General features: G+C 38.3%; 1 protein-coding gene across 3 annotated transcripts in view; it reads left to right on the top strand.

Annotated features, from left to right (window-relative positions):
- The first annotated feature begins 742 nt into the window (after positions 1-742).
- Positions 743-19026, top strand: part of kdm4c (lysine (K)-specific demethylase 4C) — a 32721-nt gene continuing 14437 nt past the window's right edge. For all 3 annotated transcript variants that reach the window (XM_086156975.1, XM_086156974.1, XM_086156973.1), the window contains exons 1-17: positions 743-869; positions 2775-2941; positions 3224-3399; positions 6338-6452; positions 7000-7193; positions 8821-8870; positions 9259-9362; positions 9639-9776; positions 9967-10160; positions 11034-11272; positions 11431-13469; positions 13619-13730; positions 14775-14956; positions 16379-16616; positions 18093-18169; positions 18684-18739; positions 18898-19006. In XM_086156975.1, coding sequence (XP_086013101.1) covers positions 2798-2941; positions 3224-3399; positions 6338-6452; positions 7000-7193; positions 8821-8870; positions 9259-9362; positions 9639-9776; positions 9967-10160; positions 11034-11272; positions 11431-13469; positions 13619-13730; positions 14775-14956; positions 16379-16616; positions 18093-18169; positions 18684-18739; positions 18898-19006 — 4167 coding nt within the window. In that variant the 5' untranslated portion in view covers positions 743-869; positions 2775-2797. The remainder of the gene's footprint in view (positions 870-2774; positions 2942-3223; positions 3400-6337; positions 6453-6999; positions 7194-8820; positions 8871-9258; positions 9363-9638; positions 9777-9966; positions 10161-11033; positions 11273-11430; positions 13470-13618; positions 13731-14774; positions 14957-16378; positions 16617-18092; positions 18170-18683; positions 18740-18897; positions 19007-19026) is intronic.

Here is a 19026-nt window from a genome sequence, read left to right as displayed (position 1 = left end):
TAAAAATTACCTAGCAACTTGTGATGTTGTTCCCTGGGTTCTTTTTTCCTCCAGAATGGCACGCCTACTTATGATGTTATACCAAGACAAGAATTTTATTTTATAGCTTTACAGTGTTTTTATTTTTATTTGTTTTAGTATTTTCAAGTGAGATATGTGCAGTCATTAAAAGCGGACTAAATTAGTACTTGGCCAGGATACGATTAATACATTATTGATATAAGTCTTGAAAAATATGATAGTGGATGAGAATACGAACCTGTTCTTGATTTAAAAGCTTTTTGTTTGAAATTTCGAATTTGGGGGGAGTTTTTGTGACACCATCGTGTTTTTTCGGGGGGTCATCCACTATCGGTTCATAGAATTCACTGTACATGTAAAATAATAATAATGAAATATTCATTCATTCATTCATCGTCCTTCTTAGGACCACATATACAGACAGACAAACATTCACTCTCTAATTTAGGGCATTTTTAATTGTCATAATGAAAATAAAATAATGTAATCATAATAACGACGAAGAACGGATAATCTAAAAACATAGTCACCTTTTTATTTTTATATTTAATTTTGATTGGGGTATTATTTTAATAACTACTAAAAAAATGAAATATAAAGCGAGAAAAAACAAAAATAACCAAAAATAAAACACATACAATTTGAATAGTCTATACTTCAGATCCCACGGCCAGCACGTACACACGGCCGTTCGCGACTGCGCATGACAACACGCGTTCATGGCGTAGAGCTGAGCTGAAACCTTTCTGTGCGCGGAGCAACAGCAACCGGAGCTGTTGTCATGTGAATCAGCTGGACGAACAAGGAAGGGGATAAACAACAACACGACCCCGTCTTTCCAAATCAAGGTAATAGGACTGGTTACTTGCTTTGAATTTGTCTGCTTGGTACATATAGAAGCGCACGATAGCTAACCGTTTACCGGTTAATTTTAAAGGATTGCGCGTTACGTGACTCTCTTTCAGACTAAGCCAAGCCGTCAACAGCTAACTGTTAGCGCTGAAAGCGAAATAAGTTGGCACGCTATCGTGCCACTGCCATCCCATATCGTCAGGTTGTAATTACTTAAAGGTGTTCCATCGCACTCAAGTTATTATTGCAGTAATGTACGTTGAAAGGCGTATTTCATTAAGTATTATTGCGCGGCATAAAGCACATAGTGCGATAGTTGTGGGCCTATCTGCAGCCACCTTGCAAGGGACATTTAAACCCCATCGACACCAGTGCATTAAGAAGTTAGCTAAAGCACCAGCTAGCCAAGGAGTTACCCATGGTTTTTTTTATTCCACTACCTACTATACGCAATGTCGAATTGTGAAAACATATGTAGCTCGTGCCGAAAAGTACCGTATGTGTGAATTTCATCAGCAACGGAGCTACCAACATGCGCTATTTGTTCAGCCATTACTTGGCATCAAAACAAAACGTAGGCTAGTTAGCTGGTTTAGCAGACAACAAAGATTAGCCAAATAGCTGATTCCCGTCCAAAGGCGGACTAAGAATTCAGCCTTGATTTATTTAGCCTACATTTAGCATATATATATATATATATATATATATATATATATATATATATATATATATATGTGTGTGTGTATATGCTCGACTAATTAAGTCAATTTATAAAAAAGTGGGAAAAAGTGAAGTCAACTCTTGATATGAAATGAAACCAGTGCAGTTGATATAAATAACGTGCTTCAACTTGCAATTACCTGTTACATAATCGTGTCGCACGCCATTACAATGTGGTTTGCTGTTAAGCAGCACAGTGAAGAATTCATAAATCACTTAATCAGTATAGCTTTCACAGAAGGCAGTGGGATCCTTTGTCTGCACCCACAGTCTAAGTCAGGAGTTGGGAGTGGGATGGGTGGATGGGACAGAAATTTGCAAAGGCTTGTTGGCATCAGATAGGCTCAAGGCATCAAACCGACATTTTATGAATCTCTACTTCCATCTGGTGGTGAACTTACAAACTACCTGCCCCATAGTCCGGATGTAAACCTTTCAGGCAGGTCACAGGCTTGGTGATGTATGAGATTTAAAAGCATCAATGAAAATCACAAAAAAAACCTTATTTCATTTTAATATTCCCAGTAAGGTTTTGTATTTGATCATTTAATGAGTTAGCAAATATTTGCAAGTGGAAAAATAGCCTATTTTGATGTTAGTTTTAGGCACAAAACCAGATCTGAAATTTCCAATATATATTTTCATGAATAGAATCTCATTCTGCCGTATATGCATGTAGCAGTTAATAATTATTGGCTTTGGTTTATCAATTGAAATTATATGTAAAAAAAAAAAAAAAAAGCAAAAAAGAAAATATCTTTAAGATATATATGTAAAGATATCTTTTAGATATTCAAATGAAATGAAGCACTCTCTTTGATAAAACATGTAGAATTTATAGTCACTAGATCTCTTTAATAAATAATTCATTGAAAATGTTAATGTTTAATAATCTTTTATTTTCTATCAATTTATTTTTAAAGATTCTGCCATTTCTGAAAATCATTGCAGCTAACCAGACATCATTATATCAGAATAGTCTAATTAAAATAATATTTTATGTTAGTGTAGAAAATTGCCATTTGCAGGAAAAATAGATTTCTTTATTTTTTGATAACCATTTGTGTTTTTTCAGCCAATTGGGGCTGCCTTTCAGCTTCTACTTTGCATGTTCTGTGATAACGTTGTTTTCAGGAACAACATCTGATTATTTAAATAAGAAGTGCTTTTTAATTTCCCAGGTTACATCTACTAAGGTGGCAGGATGGCGGGAGCAGAGGTGTATACCCCTGCTAACCCCACCTGCAAGATAATGACCTTCAGGCCCACCATGGAGGAGTTCAAGGACTTTAACCAGTACCTGGTCTATATGGAGTCCCAGGGTGCTCACCGTGCTGGCCTGGCTAAGGTAGCGAGCATTTATAGTCTCAACCTAAAAATGTATGGCTATAGTTTGTGACGTTTCAAAGTTGTGAGAAAGGTTTAGTAATTTCATTAGTTTAGTATGTTGTAGTCCTCTTCCAAAAGCTGATTACACATTGGGTGAAGGAGATTTTAGTCTTGTCTCAGTTGGTATGCTGTCCACCATGCACATCCAGCAACCATCTGTTTTCCATTGGTTATGTGATGGAAAAATACTCTGAGCTCTTTTTTTTATACAACAGTTTTTTACTCCTCTTTTGCTCCTCAGGTGATTCCTCCTAAAGGCTGGAAGCCTCGTCGCACCTACGATGACATAGACGATCTGATGATTGATGCTCCCATACAGCAGATGGTGGCTGGTCAGTCAGGGCTCTTTACTCAATACAACATTCAGAAGAAGCCCCTTAGTGTGCAGGAGTTCAGACGACTCGCTAACAGTGACATGTGAGTACCATAGGGGACATGTTCTTTTGTTGTTATTTCTATGCGGGGAGAGATGAATTTGGCTTATGGATGAAAGTAAGCACTGAATTCCATTCAGCAATGCAGTAGGAATAAAATACTGTAAATACATCTTTCCGATGGTGAAAGGATTCTATAACTCAACTCCACATGTCCCGTTGTGTTTATTGGTAGTTGACTAATGAACGATGTCTTGGTTTTATAAACTATTTTTGAACAAGAATGATTACATTTAGATTAATGGATTGCTTAAGACTTCTTTTTTAAACTGTACTGAAGGTCCCCTTCTGTGTAACAAGATGTACAAGATGAAAAAAAAAGAATGACTAAAAACTGTTGGTTGATGATTATGTTTAATCTCTAAAATATTCAAGTGAAAAAATACTCTTTTTGTTATAATTGTCACAACACAGGACCTTGCAGAACTAAATGTCACTTAATGTCACTGTTGCATTTATAGAAAAAAGGCCCCAAGCTGTGTCAAGTTTCGTTTTGTAAACAAATAATTGTGAAGAATTCTCTGAAATTAGGTATTAAGGGAAGTACCTGTATGTTTTTTGTATTTCTCCATGTGTTTGTGTCAGCATTTTAATTAACAGGTACTGTGTAAGTTTAGTTGTATGTTATCAACAGTTAATTCCACTTCACTTCCACTTTGTGTTTCTCTGAAGTTATTGTACCCCAATTGGATGCTTAGGAAGACCAACGGTCTTCCATTCACTTTGAATGAAAGATCAGATTAATTAAAAGGGCCCATTTCCAGTCAGATATTCTACTATATCATAAAAACGATTATGTTATCATAATGTCAGCTTGCTTATTTACAATGAACAGAAATAATGAATAATGTGGGAATGTTATCGTTCAAACACTCCGCAACAGCGAACTGTCAGTTTCTTAGGGAGGCGTTCTGCCTTTTCAACTGTCTCTTTTTGAAGTTGACTCCACTGCCAGGCTCATGGCAGATTGTTAAATCCTGTACTCATTTAATCTCTGAGCCACCCTAGACAGATTGTGAGGTGTGACAGTGGCCCAGTACTCGTGACTTGAAAAGACTGTGCGCATTGGTCTGTTCTCTCCATTCCATTTCTCCGAGTAGGAAATAACGTTACAGGACATGAAAAGCAAAAACCCATATTAGAAATATGGACAGTTGGGAGTTGGATATTGCCTTCTAAACAGGTATTCCTTTAGTGGAATGAGAGAAGTACATCAGAGCCATACTAAATAGCTGAAGTTTTTTTTTTTTATATTAAATGTCTAAAGTTACTAAGTAGTTTTCTGAATTCATATCGGTCCCAAATTTGGACAATATCGTGGGAAGTGTTAAAATTCTACATCATTCATATTCATAGAGACTATGTTCTTCCAGTGTACACTCTGAGCTGCCTGAGCTATTAATCTTTTTAGTGCTCGAATTACACTTGTGGTTCTCTATGTGTGCTATTAAAGCGACTAATACAGTGGCTTTATTGGGGACAACAGTACACATAATAAGACCATTGTGAATAATGTTTGCGACCTCTAGACCTGTATTTTTCACACATGTACTTTCTTCATACATGTACTTTTTTAAGCTTGCAACCAGTAATGGCTGAAGATTAGAAGGCCATCTTAACCTTGGCAAGGGCAATATAATGTGTATATAATCTTATCTGATTGCAACTTTTTGTCAACACACCAACCCTTACCTTCTGCCTCTTGAAAAAAACAACCTCTACTGACTCTGCTGAGTCTCCATGTTATGAAGATCACATCTGAAATAATCTGTGTGGCAATAGCTGGGACAGTGACTGAGGACAGCAAATCACTGTGGCAGGAGCCAGTAGCTTGAATTGACACACTTAAGTCCCTCCACAGGATTCCTGAGGAGAATAGTTATCCAACTCAAAAAGTTGACCGTCAGTTTCACCACCCAGATGATGTCATTAGACAGCTAATGTCACACATAAACGCCTTTTCCTCAGCCCCTGCCTGCCTTTCATAGCACCTTTTACCACACCTAAGCATCGTTTTTAAAATCATACCATGGATAGAGTATACCCCGGCAATTAGGCCTGTACCTGTTCTTTGAATTGTTTCAATTACAAATCCTACCCAATTTCTTGGGGGTCAATGAAGTTTTTCCGATTCTGATTGTGATGAGCCAGGGGCCAACTCATAGCAATTATTCTCAACCTTTTTTTGGTCTTGTCACGCTTTTTATCAGCAATGTGTCACTGTCAGTAATACAAATGTATGTGTAATTAGGTTACACTAACTTATGTATATAGCACTTAATAGGCCTGGGATGTGTATCTGTTTTAATCACATTTCCTCTTGCAAATGCTATCTTTGTTGTCTATCAGATGGTTTATTGTTTTTTTTTTTCAACAAAAGACTGTTCTCGGCTCACTACTGAGTGAGCTGAACTGTGCTCTTAAAATGTGACCCTGCTTCAGTTCAGTTAGTCGGACCATGCAGTCAGAGCTCCAGTCAAGCACCGAATGATTCAATTGGTCTTTTTAATGAGCTGATTCTAATGATTCAGTAGTCTGAAAAGAGCTATCATTCCCATCACAAATGAGCACTTTGATTCCAGTGTTTTTTTTCCTAATTGTCTCAATTTCATGCCCACAAATTACCGAATTTCCTGTCAGATTTCCAAAAGCCGGTCAATCAGAATAATGTAGGCTTATGGTTGGGGTAATACAAGAAAAACAATTTTATGAACTGAATCATATGAAGCCACCATGGTAAAGTTCTTTATAATGTAGAGAGAATTAAAGAGCATATTAGTGATATGACATTGTATGTCAATAATATGATGACGTTGGTATCTGTTGACCAAATTCTGTCCTTCATAGTTGGCGGATAAAGATCATCACCAATATTCATCATTCCAGCAATTAAAAAAGTGTTGTGTTTTTCCATTCCACAGGTACTGTACCCCTCGCTATTTGAACTATGAAGATCTGGAGAGGAAATACTGGAAAAACCTTACTTTTGTCTCCCCCATATATGGAGCTGATGTCAGTGGCAGCCTCTACGATGAGGTAAATGGTTCTGTCTCCTGTTTGTTAGATCCAAATAAAGCTTTTACTTAACTAACATAGTTATTTTTAGAAAATGAAGCCAACAGCACATTTTTTAAAGCTTTTTAAATTAAATTTAATCAAAATGTCACAAGAATAACTGAAGAATGGCCCTTGAGGGGCATAGAGTTTGAAAATCCTGTCTGGAGCTGCCCCTTCATCCTTAAATACTGCTCAAGTTATAGCAGTGTTTGGATTGAAATAGAAGCAAATTGACAATTTCCATGGAAGATGTTACTGCCTCCTAGCTCTGTATTTTCTGTTGCTGGTATGCAAATGATGAGAACTGAAACTACTGGATTTTTCTGTAATTTTGAAAGTTTTCTGTCATTTTAAAGTTTCTGCCACTTCATGGTTGAACCTTTGAAATGGCAGACCCATTAGTTTTATTATGTGCTAACGTAGTTGACAGAAAACACAACCAAACACAAGAAAACATTACAGAATAAATTTGAACAACCCCAAACTAGAATACTGTAAATATCTTACCAATGCTTGTTGCTCCTAGGATGTGGAAGAATGGAACATTGGTCACCTGAACTCTATCCTGGATGTTATTGAGGAAGACTGTGGCGTATCCATTCAAGGGGTCAACACCCCGTATCTATACTTTGGTATGTGGAAGACCACATTCTCTTGGCACACAGAAGATATGGACCTGTACAGTATCAACTACCTCCACTTTGGAGAACCAAAGTCCTGGTTAGTGGAGATTTATTTATACTTGAAAGATTAAAGAAACAGTTGTATGATATGAACCCATTCAGTAACAATTCTAAGAACAAGAGTTTGACCTATACAAGACAAAACAATCACAGTGATGATTAAGTTAGATGGTTTGGTTAGACAAACGCAACACATTTTTTTTTAGCTATTCTGTTGTTTATGGTCTCTGGGTTTCTTCCCTGGGTGCTTGAGTGTGTGTTCACTTGCAGTGGGTGACACTGAAATAGTGCTGAGTGATAGAATGGCTACAACAAGTACAAGGCTAACCCTCCTCCAAACAGACACCATAAACCTGCGCGAGAGTGTGTACGTGTGCCTACGGGTGTTATCCTGAGACTGAAGGAAATCTGAAACACGCTGCCAAAGAAACACTACTTATAAAGGACAAGGTCCAAAATATCTGTCTGTCTGGACACCAAAGAACCTCAGTTGCCGTAAATAAACACTGCCACCACACATCTGACAGAGAAAATCACCTTGTGTGGAGTAAATATGTATTAAGTAAGGAAGTAAGTTTATGACCATGGGTGTCTGGATGTGGCTGGCAATTAAATCAGTTAAGGCAGTGCATTTTTCAATAATATAAAAGTAAAATAAAAAATAAGATAAAGTTGAAAGTAAAAAGTCAAATTATAATGATTAACTCAAAGAACAGGCAAAACTGCAGGCATGAGCAAAACTTTTTTCTTTTCTTTTTTTTTAGTAGTTTGGTTTGCTCTGTTTTCTCTCCTATTGCCTGGGAGAGAGTTCTGCTCATTAGAGCAGTGAAACCTGCAACCCAACAGGGATCAGTGTCACAGCCAGATAGTGACACGCACGCGCTTAAAAAAGGAAGCCTAGTATGCCCCTTACACATGCATATCCTTATCTTGCTCACAAACGCCAGCGCTACACTCTTTCATCATGCTGCTAGTTTTACATCTCATCCCTGGCTGGTAGCAGCTTAAAGATGCACCTCCCTCACCTCTTCTTAATCCCTTACACCTCCAACTCTCCATGTCACCTTTAGAGAAGGTAGCCTTTGCCTCTTACGCTGTCTCTCACTTTGTTAAGCTGACAGGTAATATGATGATGAAAATGTCACGAACGTGATGCATGTGGTGCAAAACAAATGGGATGCCTGTCACGGTCTCTTGGTTTTATATTTGAAACTTTTGATAATCGTTAAAATTCAAAATGTGGCAGGACTAAGGTATGGGAAAGTACAAATTAAGGTCGAAATCATATACTCTACAAATTGTGCCATCATTGTCCTAAGGCAAAATTGAGCTATTTTGATACGTCAAACACAGGCTGTTTTTGAGGTACTTGGGTATGAGGTGTTTTTCAATTTTACTTCGATTTATTATAACACTCAAGAAAGTGGCAATTCTGTATTTGTTGGTAGTGATTATGACTACTTACAGCAGGTTCACCAGACTTCTTGCATATATTCATTCATTCACCACTTGATGGCAGTCTTGAAATTTTAATTACTTTTGAAAAAGTTTGCTTTTGCAATAAATCTACCCTTCATTACACAAAAGGTAATTTGAGCAATCTATGCTCAGTTTTATATCCACTGTCAAGAATAATTCGGTTTGTTGCCTCTGTTGTATAACAGGTATGCCATCCCCCCAGAGCACGGAAAGAGACTGGAGCGTCTGGCTACAGGTAAGAGCGTAATTTGTATTCTCTTTGTATTTTCCATACAAATGAAGGTGGGGAGGTGATTAAATAATTATTGAATAACTGTTTAGCATACCGAAGCAGGTCTGCATCAAACAACATCGCGTAAATCTTACAAACATGATTTTGTGCAATGTGTGTGTGTATGTATGTGTGTTTATATGTATATGTGTGTGTGCGTGTGTATGCACAGTGTATATACAAAGTGTAGTAATAAAATGATGTCTATGCCCTTCATTCCTTCTTTTAAAAATATTTAAGTTTATGGATATTCAAAATGTTGCAGCAAGTTGAGGTAATTTGGCTTAACTTTTGAGCTTTTTGACTGGGTAAGCCTCTCTGTTAATTGTTTGTGTATGTGTGTTTTCATCAGGTTTCTTTCCCAATAGCTTCAAGGGATGTGAGGCTTTTCTTCGGCACAAGATGACTCTAATCTCCCCCTCCATACTGAAGAAGTATGGCATACCCTTTGATAAGGTGGGCTCCCAACCCCTTTGAAAAATTACTCTCAGTCCTCTCTTCCAGCGTTTAAACTCTTATTATTTATGAACTTTGGGAAAACAGCTTTTCCTGTCACTAACATTAGCTGTGCTTATTTTGATTGATTGCAGGAAACTGCACTGGCTTATTTAAAGTTATTTGTTTGTTTTCTTTCATTTGTCACATATAAAAACAAATAACTAAATGCACGGCAGTTTTCTTTTCTCATGTCTCTCCCACTTTTGCTGTTATTTTCCAAATATATACTTTTAGATTACTCAAGAAGCTGGAGAATTTATGATCACCTTTCCCTATGGCTATCATGCTGGATTCAACCATGGTTTCAACTGTGCGGAGTCAACTAACTTTGCCACTGTGCGCTGGATAGACTATGGCAAAATTGCCACACAGGTATCATTTACCTTGAAACAAAAGAATTTGAATTTGACATGTGTCAACTATTTTGTAAGTCACATAGTTAGTTTCAGTAGAAAACAGACTTAAACATGAAAACTGCTGTGTCCTGTTATCTTAAGAAAGGCCAGCCTTTGTTTTTGTAGAAAAGAGTTAATACTTGCGCTTATTGTCTTTTCTCCTTCAGTGCACGTGTAGTAAAGACATGGTCAAAATATCCATGGAACCTTTTGTGAAGCGCTTTCAGCCTGACCGCTATGCTACTTGGATGCTGGGGAAAGATTCAGCAACTGTTGACCACACACTTGCCACCCCAAGTACAACACCAGAGCTACAGTCTTGGTTGCAAAGGCGTTGCAAGACAAAATCCTCTAATAAAAGGTATTGTAATAATGTTTTTACATCATTATTGCATTATAATAATATTGATAGCAATAATAGGAAGTGATATATTGTGGAAATAGAATGAGATGAACCAGTGTTGCGTAGTCCGGCTTTAGTTCAAGCACTACTAAACCCAAACCATAACCGCCACACGTCAAACCATAACCAGCTAAACAGCAACTTAACCCCACCCACCAATCCAGTCTGTTTCAAATCTGGTCTGCAAAACAAATCATCCCTCCACTGCCACCACAGTATAATTTTATAATAAATTATTACTTTGTGATTGATTGTAACTTGCTGTCGAATCTATGACAACGATGTATAGTTGTGTTCAATGTAACCTCTGCTATTTCTTCAAAACTAAGGTAGTTAGATTTATTTTAATGTTCATACGCTTTTTTTCACAGAGAAATTGAGTAAATGATAGCATGATTGTCTCAATTAAAAGGAAAGATACTGTCTGATTGACTTGACTCAGCCTAGAGACCGAAAACCCGTACTGTTAACTACTTCTACCGCTGTTCCCAAAGGTGATGTTTAATTATCATGTCTGACAAAAGCAGTTTGAGCTTTAAAGCAGCTTCACCCTCAGGCCAAACCTTCCAAACATTACTGAGTTCAGGATTCTAATCTAGTTAAATTGAGTCAATTCGCACTTACAGTTTTTTCAGTGGTAATGATGTGGCATTAATTATATCAATGAATTATTATTATCATTGGAAGTAAAGACAACTTTAGCAACTAAAGTTCAAATACAAAATTCAATTTCCTTTTTCTTCACACTGAAAGTTATTCAGACTACCTTTGAGTCTCTCCAGTATTAATTTGGGTTCTTAGTTTTACACTTCATTCTTTTACCGTCCACAGTAGCACCCATTCTCGAATGCGTTCTAAGCGCCTAAGAACCACAGAGGGACCCGTTGACCTGGATGGTGGTTCAGCTATAAGCGGGAGCAAGAGGAAAAGCCTGGCCGGTCCATCTGGGCCAAAGGTGCGCAGGTCTGTAACAGAGACAGCCTGCAAGGGAGAGAAGGAGAAAGAAAGCGAGAAAAAGGAAGGCAGGGATGTTGCAACAAAGCACAATCCGATTTCTCTTCATCTTGTTGGTAAGAAACTCTCTCGGGATGATCAATGGTGTTTTTGACATTTGACCTCTGATCTGACAATGGAACAAATGGTAGTTAGTACAAGTTTTGTATTTATATATTTATATTTAGAAAATGTTGACAACTAATCGTACAACCACCCCCCTCATCATCTGTAGGTCCTTGCAGACAGATGTGCGTTGTCAAGGTGAATCGAGTCGAGAGTGACAGATTTACCTTTCCGAATAAGGATCCCAAAAGCTCTCAGTCAAGTTCCTGTTCCTCACCAGCACCTTCAGTAAAGAATGACGTGAAGACCGAGTCAAACACAAGTACTGACACTCAGCATCCTCCGGATTCAGATGTCAAGAGCAGGACTTCTGAAGGACTAAGACATTGGTCTGAGACTGGCCAGACACAACCAGGAATTAATAAGTCAAAGCATTGTTCTGCTGAACAAGAAGGCCACTCGTTTTCTCAGGACTGCTCTATCCAGGCTGCTTCCCAGGAGGTTGCCACACTCAATACATCTATTCACACTAAATGCAGTGCCATAGAGACTGAGGCGGGCTTATGTGGACTTGTTCCTGAATGTCAGACTTCAACCTCTTTGTGTAAAGAAAACTCTTCAAGCATAAGACCAGATACTAACAGCAGCTTGAGTGCAGGTAATGGTAATTACCTGAACAACATGGCTAAGCAAGAGAAAATGGACAGAGCTGGACCAAAACCTTCACACTTTGCTACAGAAGCACTTTACAATCTTAAGCTTGAGCCAGTAGAGGGGGATAGTTGCACATCATCTGGCTCTTCTCTCTTATCAGGACACAACTGCAGGTTAGAAAGCAGCCATGCTGAGGGAAATATTTTCCCTCCTTTGTTACAGAGCAATGTGGCAGACATGCCACATCTCACTCCTGAGCCAGTAGATAAAATTGGAATTTGCCATTTACCACCCATACTGACACAAGAGATGCCCTCTCTGACCCCTGCTGATGATGAGCTTTCTGATGTCTCAAAATCCAGAGTATTCACTAACCATGTTGCACCTGTGCTTCAGCGGGAGACAACAGCTGGCTCTCCATCCTTGCATGAAGACCAACAGGAAGTGACAAAGACTGACCTTACAATGTCAAAAAAATCTCCGGGTACAGAACAAGCCAACAACTGGCATTTAGATTCTCCTCTCAGTTGTGAAGGCTCAGTGGTCTCCAGTAAAGAGGGCAATGCGGCACATTTATCGAGCAGTACAAGACACGCAATAAAAGCTTGTGATGTCGATGATGTCCCAATAAGGCCAGAGTGCACTGCAGATTATGCAAAGCAGGAAAATTCTAAATCTGGTGAGACTGAGGTTTTCTCTTCCCAGCTGACAGGGAACATTATAACTCAAACAAACCAGCACTCCAACTCAGCAGAGTTAGAATGTAAAGACATTGAGGACCCAGTTAAACGAAACACTGACTCTAACCCGAGCAGCAGTGGCTCTCTATCGAGTAGTCCTTTAAACAATAATACACGTTCCCCCTCGTCTCCAGTATGCACTCAAAATGACATTCACACACAGTTACACCACAGCACGTACTCCCTTTCACATTGTACATCCCAGAATATACACACAGAGCCTAAATCTTTGTCCAGCAGCATCTGGAAAAACCTCAGCTCCGAGGGTCCCGCAGTTGTGATCCAGAGCCTGAACTCAGAACTTTCTTCTGACTTCACGCATGACGCCCTACCTTACACCTTATGGGCTGAACCACAATGCAAAGAGGTCACTAACCTGGATGACCCTGAAGAATCAGAGAACCAGGTCAATGAAGGTGGGTCACTAACCTGGGCCCAACTCGAGCCTACTGCACTTGCTTCAGTGAGCTCTGCTGAGCATCTGGCACTTTGTGGAGATTATGAGCTCCACAAAGGGGAAACAGATGGGGCTGAGGCCCTTTCTCTGTGCAAGGACCTGAAAAGACATAAAGAGACAGAAAAGAGTCTGCACTCTGACACTGCCGCATCCCCTCTGGTAATGAGAGTTGGAGAGCAGGATGGGTTGTCCGATATGGACGAAGGGGTGTCTGATAGTGAAGAGGTGGAGCAGCGAACTAGTGCCAAAGGGAACAACAGCAGTGACTCCTATGATGAGGAAGAAGAAGAGCAAGAAAATGATGCAAGTAATTACAAGTGTGCTGCACGAGCCCTAGAACCTGGAGAGGTTTGTGCTGTGAGTGAGTTTTATACACAAATTCAGCCTTTTGCTCAAGTCCCTTAGTATGAGACAAAAATCGTTAAGTAATTAAATAAGCTGTCTTTTATACAGTTCTTATCAAATTGTTTTAATTTAATACCTTCCTATATGTAATTTTTCTCCAGTTCCCTTCATTGTCAGTTAAGAGGACTACTAAGAGCTGGCGTCACCCACTCAGGAAACCTACTGCAAGGGCTGTACCCACTGCTGTCAAACAGCAGACTGCCAGTGATGATGGTGGGTCTAGCTTTAAAAAACCTCAGCTTTCAGACAGCGACACATACACTCTAAACCAAGGGGCATGCGTTTTTGATCAAAAACAAGGGGACATTTCCTTTTGTGGTTAATTAAGTATAAATCGTGTCTCAACCCAAGAAAATTGTGCCTCAATTACAGCGAACCAGAATGCAGTTGCCTCAAGTAAATTGTATATCATTTTGAATAGTCAACATGAACCTGAAATTCCATATATTAAAAAAAAAACACGACATTTTATTTGTTAAGGTGGTAAAACTAGCACGTATATAATTTCATATTCAATAGACATGACATTTTTGGTTAAACAACTATTAAAATAAATAAAGAGAATTGTCAGGTAGCATTTGTGTTCTTAAATTGATTGAACATTTTTGCCCTGCTTCCTCCTCATTTTGCATTTTGTTTCCTTTCCAAACTGTTTATTGTCATTGTGCACACACAACTAAGATATTTTACGCCTTGGCCTACCACCACAAAATGACTAAAGTGATACATACTTTGTACTTTGTATTGTTATGATTTATTTGGGGGTATACCAATTAATGTCTGTGGCACATATGCACCCATAGTCAAATTCCTCATCTTAATGGTTGTGTAGTAGGATGAATAATTTAGCAACAATTTTAGTTGTTTATTATAGAGTAAGAATGAACCATGAAATGACCATGGCTTTGAGAAACCGATTGTATGATGATGAGAGTTCTTAATAATTTTGGGTAATTTTTACCAGCATTCAATGAAAATGTTATTCAAGTCACTGGAAAAAATTGCAATCCTGCATGGATGAGCTCTGACTTGGCTATAAGACTATTAATATTCCTGAAGTCATCAAGAGTAATAATGTCGGCAGTGCTTTGAAATTCTGTTGTTGTTGGTTTATATCCAGAATATGCTCACTTGAAATACCACCAGAAGAGTTTTGTGTCTAAATATTGAATAATCACATGGGCTGTTTGAGGCACTAGAAAAATAAGGAAATTAGGGAGATTTCAAGGTCAAAGGGTATATTTTGTCTTCCCTTAGAGCCCCCTGAAGCAGGCCTTGGTGAAGAAGAGGAGCTAGAAATGGAAGCATGGGCGAAGCCTTTAATTTACCTGTGGCAAAATAAGAAGAGTTGCTTCACTGCTGAGAGAGAGTACAATGCCCAAGCTGGCACCATGCAGCCATACTGTGCTGTATGCACACTTTTCATGCCTTATTATCAGGTAAGATACGTGTTGAAATGCCAAATAGATTGCAATTCGATTAGTGGGTGCATTAATATCAATGTGAATCCCAAGAGGACACAGTGGGTTTAAAACACTGTAAATATGATGTTTTTGTATCATTCGTAAAATTTCAAGACCAGGGATTCAATACAAGCAGATCAGCTTCAAAGAGCCATATGTCTATTCAAAAGTAACCTTTTTCACTTGGGAAGTTTGGTATTGTCACTATTACTCAAGATGTCTATTTTCATTTTGTATCACTGGGGTCATGCAGTATGTTTGTATTTGTTTATTTTTCTCCCAAACTCATCACTACTTACTCGTCTGTCCATTATTTTTGCCTGTCCCTAAGCCTCACTAAAATGTAGATATTTTATGTGCATTTGTTCAGATCTGCATTCACATACTATGAATCTCATTGGCTCAGCACACTCTGTGAAAATGAAAAGTTTGTAAAGGTTTTGCCACCTTCATAGAACACACATCAACACGAGCCAGTTTCGGTTTCATCAAACTTTTCTTTTACTGGGATTCTGAAAGCTCAATAAATCTGCTTTCAGTAGTTCTGCATTTGTATAATTGCAGATTAAAAGCAAAATGATTCATACGGATACTTAACTTGTTACAACCCATAAAAGCCTCATACTGAAAAAGAAACATTAATGCATTTTTTTTTTTTTTTAATCATTTGTATTGTGAGTTGAGTAACATTGGCAAAATGACTTCTGGTAAAAGCATTCCTTTTTTTTAATTATTCCAAACTGCAAAATTACTTCTGCTAAAAGCATTACTTTTGATTTTTTTAAATTATTTAAACTGTAATAGTTGTCCTATTCAATGTCTTACAACAGCTTTTAAGTGTAAAGCACTGCCTAGAATGAAAATTTGGAGTGAAAATTTAGTTAGGAAGTAGAGGAAATGTTTTACGCAGACCTTTCTTGATTGTTACCTCTCCTATACCAGGGGTCGGCAACCCGCGGCTCTTTCATCCTTACATTGTGGCTCCGAGTGGCTTGGGAAAATAAATTTTAAGTATTTAAGTGTATTTTATTTGTGTTGTTTCTTTTTTAATTTTAGTTCTAAATTGGAAGATTGTTGTGATCTTGAAATATCAAAATAAAATTATATTTATTATTTTTCGATGCTCAAAATATACGTCACACTCGCGGAAGCCGGTATACCCGCCAAGACGCCGTCAATTGGTCGAGACTTTCAACCACAGTTGGGCAAAATATATAGTGGTACCTTCATTTTAGACGTCAAAAAGTAACTTTGGCTCCCAGTGTTTTCTTTTCCGTGGAAACCGGGTCCAAATGGCTCTTGGGTGTTAAAGGTTGCCGACCCCTGTCCTATACTATGGCCTCTCATAAAAGTGTTTAAGAAAATTTTAAAAACTCAATAAGAAACGTGTTCCTGTAGGCTGAAGACAAAGCAGAGGACGTTAGACCCATTGAGGACACTACCAAATCACCGTCTCGGAGGGAGGACGATCCATATCGTCACCAAGGTCTGAGGAGAACCAAGCCCCTTGTCCCAGAGATCTGCTTTTCTTTCCGGGAGCAAAACTGCCCTCCAACTCCAACAAACCCCCTCCTGCAAGAAGATGGTATCTCCCCTTTGCTCTACTGCAAGGGTTGCTGCCTTCAAGTACATGCAAGTACGTATGTGTGTACTGTATAAAGGAATAGACGTGTATACTTGTAACTGTATTTTAGAGAAAGTATGCCACTTTCTTTTGATAATACTGGTTTTCAAAACACAGTTTATAGTTTCAAAACTTTATTGCGTGCATTTACCACTTACCACACTCTGCCACATGGTTTCTTTCTACAATTTGTTCTTGTCTCCCTGTTGTACTTGCAAAAGGGTCAGTGGGTTTAAGTCCCAGCTAACTTAATCTCCATGTTCCACCCCCTCCCTGTTCCCCTTTCTTTCCCTCTCCCTGTGGTTTGGAGTATTTTATTTCCTTCGTCAGCCGAATGAGGGTGCATACTCCGTCTTCATAGTGCATACTTCCTGTCCAAAAGCCCCATGTCAGTGCAAGAAGCCCTCACACACACTGTAACAGACCTCCAAATCCTGTCGGTGCCAGTAGAAACACAGATGCAGTGTGTACATCATCTCATTTTATTTACTACATCCATAAATGGCCATATATCTCCTTTTCTTCTTCTTCTACAAAAAAATCAAGTTTTTGTCTGCAAGACACTCAAAACAATGTCCCGAGTTTACGATTATAAAATTACATTACTTATCTCATCAGTCATACTTATCTCTTAAGTCAGTTTCAATTCTTCCCTCTATTGGAAACTCCAAGTCACGCTTTATTCCCGTCAGTCCAGGTGTTATTATCTGTCGGTAACTATGCATTCAACGTTAAGTTTGTATGTGCGTGTGTGTGTTTGTGTGTGTGTGGCTGCAGTGGGAATTGAAGATGAAGTCTGTCATTTGACACTGATGAAAAAGCCACAAGTTTGGTTTTGAGACCGAGTAATAAGTATGAGTTGATGTTTCTTTCCCTCTGTACTGTTATTTGAACTCATGAAAGGAAAGAGAGGTGAGCCTGGATTGTATGTTTGCATTGGTGATTGATAGAACCCACATAAAAGTGAGTCATACCTACGTAGATGGCCTCAGCGTTGCAAATTCTAAATTCTGTGTTTCTTTATAACCCTCCAGTATTTGTAGTTTAACCAACTGCCTGATGTTGAAAATAATTACATTTTTCATTACTGTCCAAAAAAAATTTTCATTCAGAGACCGCAAGGTTTTTTTTATTTGTCTTTCATGTAACATCTGTGCTCCACTGTCATGCTGAGGACAGAACCAGAAATATTTTTTTTTTTTAGAAAGTGTCTTCAACATTTTTACACAATTGTTTTTCTTTGTCAAATGATCACAAAGAGCTAGCCGTCTGATATGCATGTTGCTGTGAAATTAAGTTGCTTTCCCAAGCTAAAAAAAAAAAATCACACAAATCAATTGCATTTATAAACAGTGCTCAAACATAGGGGTCCTCCTGTTTTGTCTGACTTTTTGGCCAAACTGTGCCAACATTTCTCCATCATAAATGTTTACATCACAAATGTATAGAGTATTTCCACATTTTCATTTTTGACTACCCATCTTTTAGGCTGCTATGGTGTTAGCGAAGACAATGTCAGTGAACAGTGGTCCTGTGATCGCTGCACAGAAGGAAACTTGGCAGCAGTAAGTGAATTGATTAGTCCCTTGTTTCATATCATTCCCTTTTTTAAAATCTCAGCTAATTGAGTTTTGATAGTTTGGTATTGCTAAATTTGATTTATGCAAATATTATGTTAATCAGGATGCGCTGTAATTTTTCCAGACATACCACAAACACCTTATCTTAACTGTAAAAAAATTGCTAAAATAATGAGTAGATAATTAATACTTTCCTGTAGTAATTGACAAAATATGGCCATAGTTCGCAGAACCGTTATAATCCATATGTTTTGCAAAGATGTGTTTTTCTCTTAAGTTGGCTTTGTGTCGTTTTGCATTATCTTGTGTTGTGGAAAAAATTAAATATTGAATTACTTAAAAGAACATTTATCACCATTTACTCTGAAAAAACTGGCCAGACATTTCCTTTTGGATGATTTCAGTAAACAGTTGTTTTGTTTAGCTGATTAAAATGGAAAGTTCTTGATTGAATAATTATCATCTTTTGCTTACTTATCTCGTCTCATGTTTTTCTCAGGAATGTGCTCTCTGTAACCTCAGAGGCGGAGCGCTGAAAAAAACTCAGAATGACAAGTGAGACAAGCTTTTGTTTTGTGATTAGAACCACAAACTCATCTCAGATCCAAAGCACATCCAAATCCTATGTCTCTGTCTCTAAATCATGTATTTGTGTGTGCGTGTGCGTGTGCGTGTGCGTGCGTGTGTGCGTGTGTGAACAAACCTATGTATAGATGGGCCCACATCATGTGTGCAATAGCACTTCCAGAGGCGAGGTTCGGCAATGAATCCAGGAGGGGTCCTATCGACACCAGTATGATACCAATGCAGCGATATAAACTGGTGAGAACACTCATGCACAT

This window comes from Fistularia commersonii, chromosome 12 (assembly GCF_037954325.1).
Source record: "Fistularia commersonii isolate RoL2024-O1a breed Wild chromosome 12, RoL_Fcom_v1.0, whole genome shotgun sequence".
Classification (NCBI taxonomy): domain Eukaryota; kingdom Metazoa; phylum Chordata; class Actinopteri; order Syngnathiformes; family Fistulariidae; genus Fistularia; species Fistularia commersonii.
Note: the sequence above shows the minus strand (reverse complement) of the source record. Positions and strands in the feature narration are given on the sequence as shown.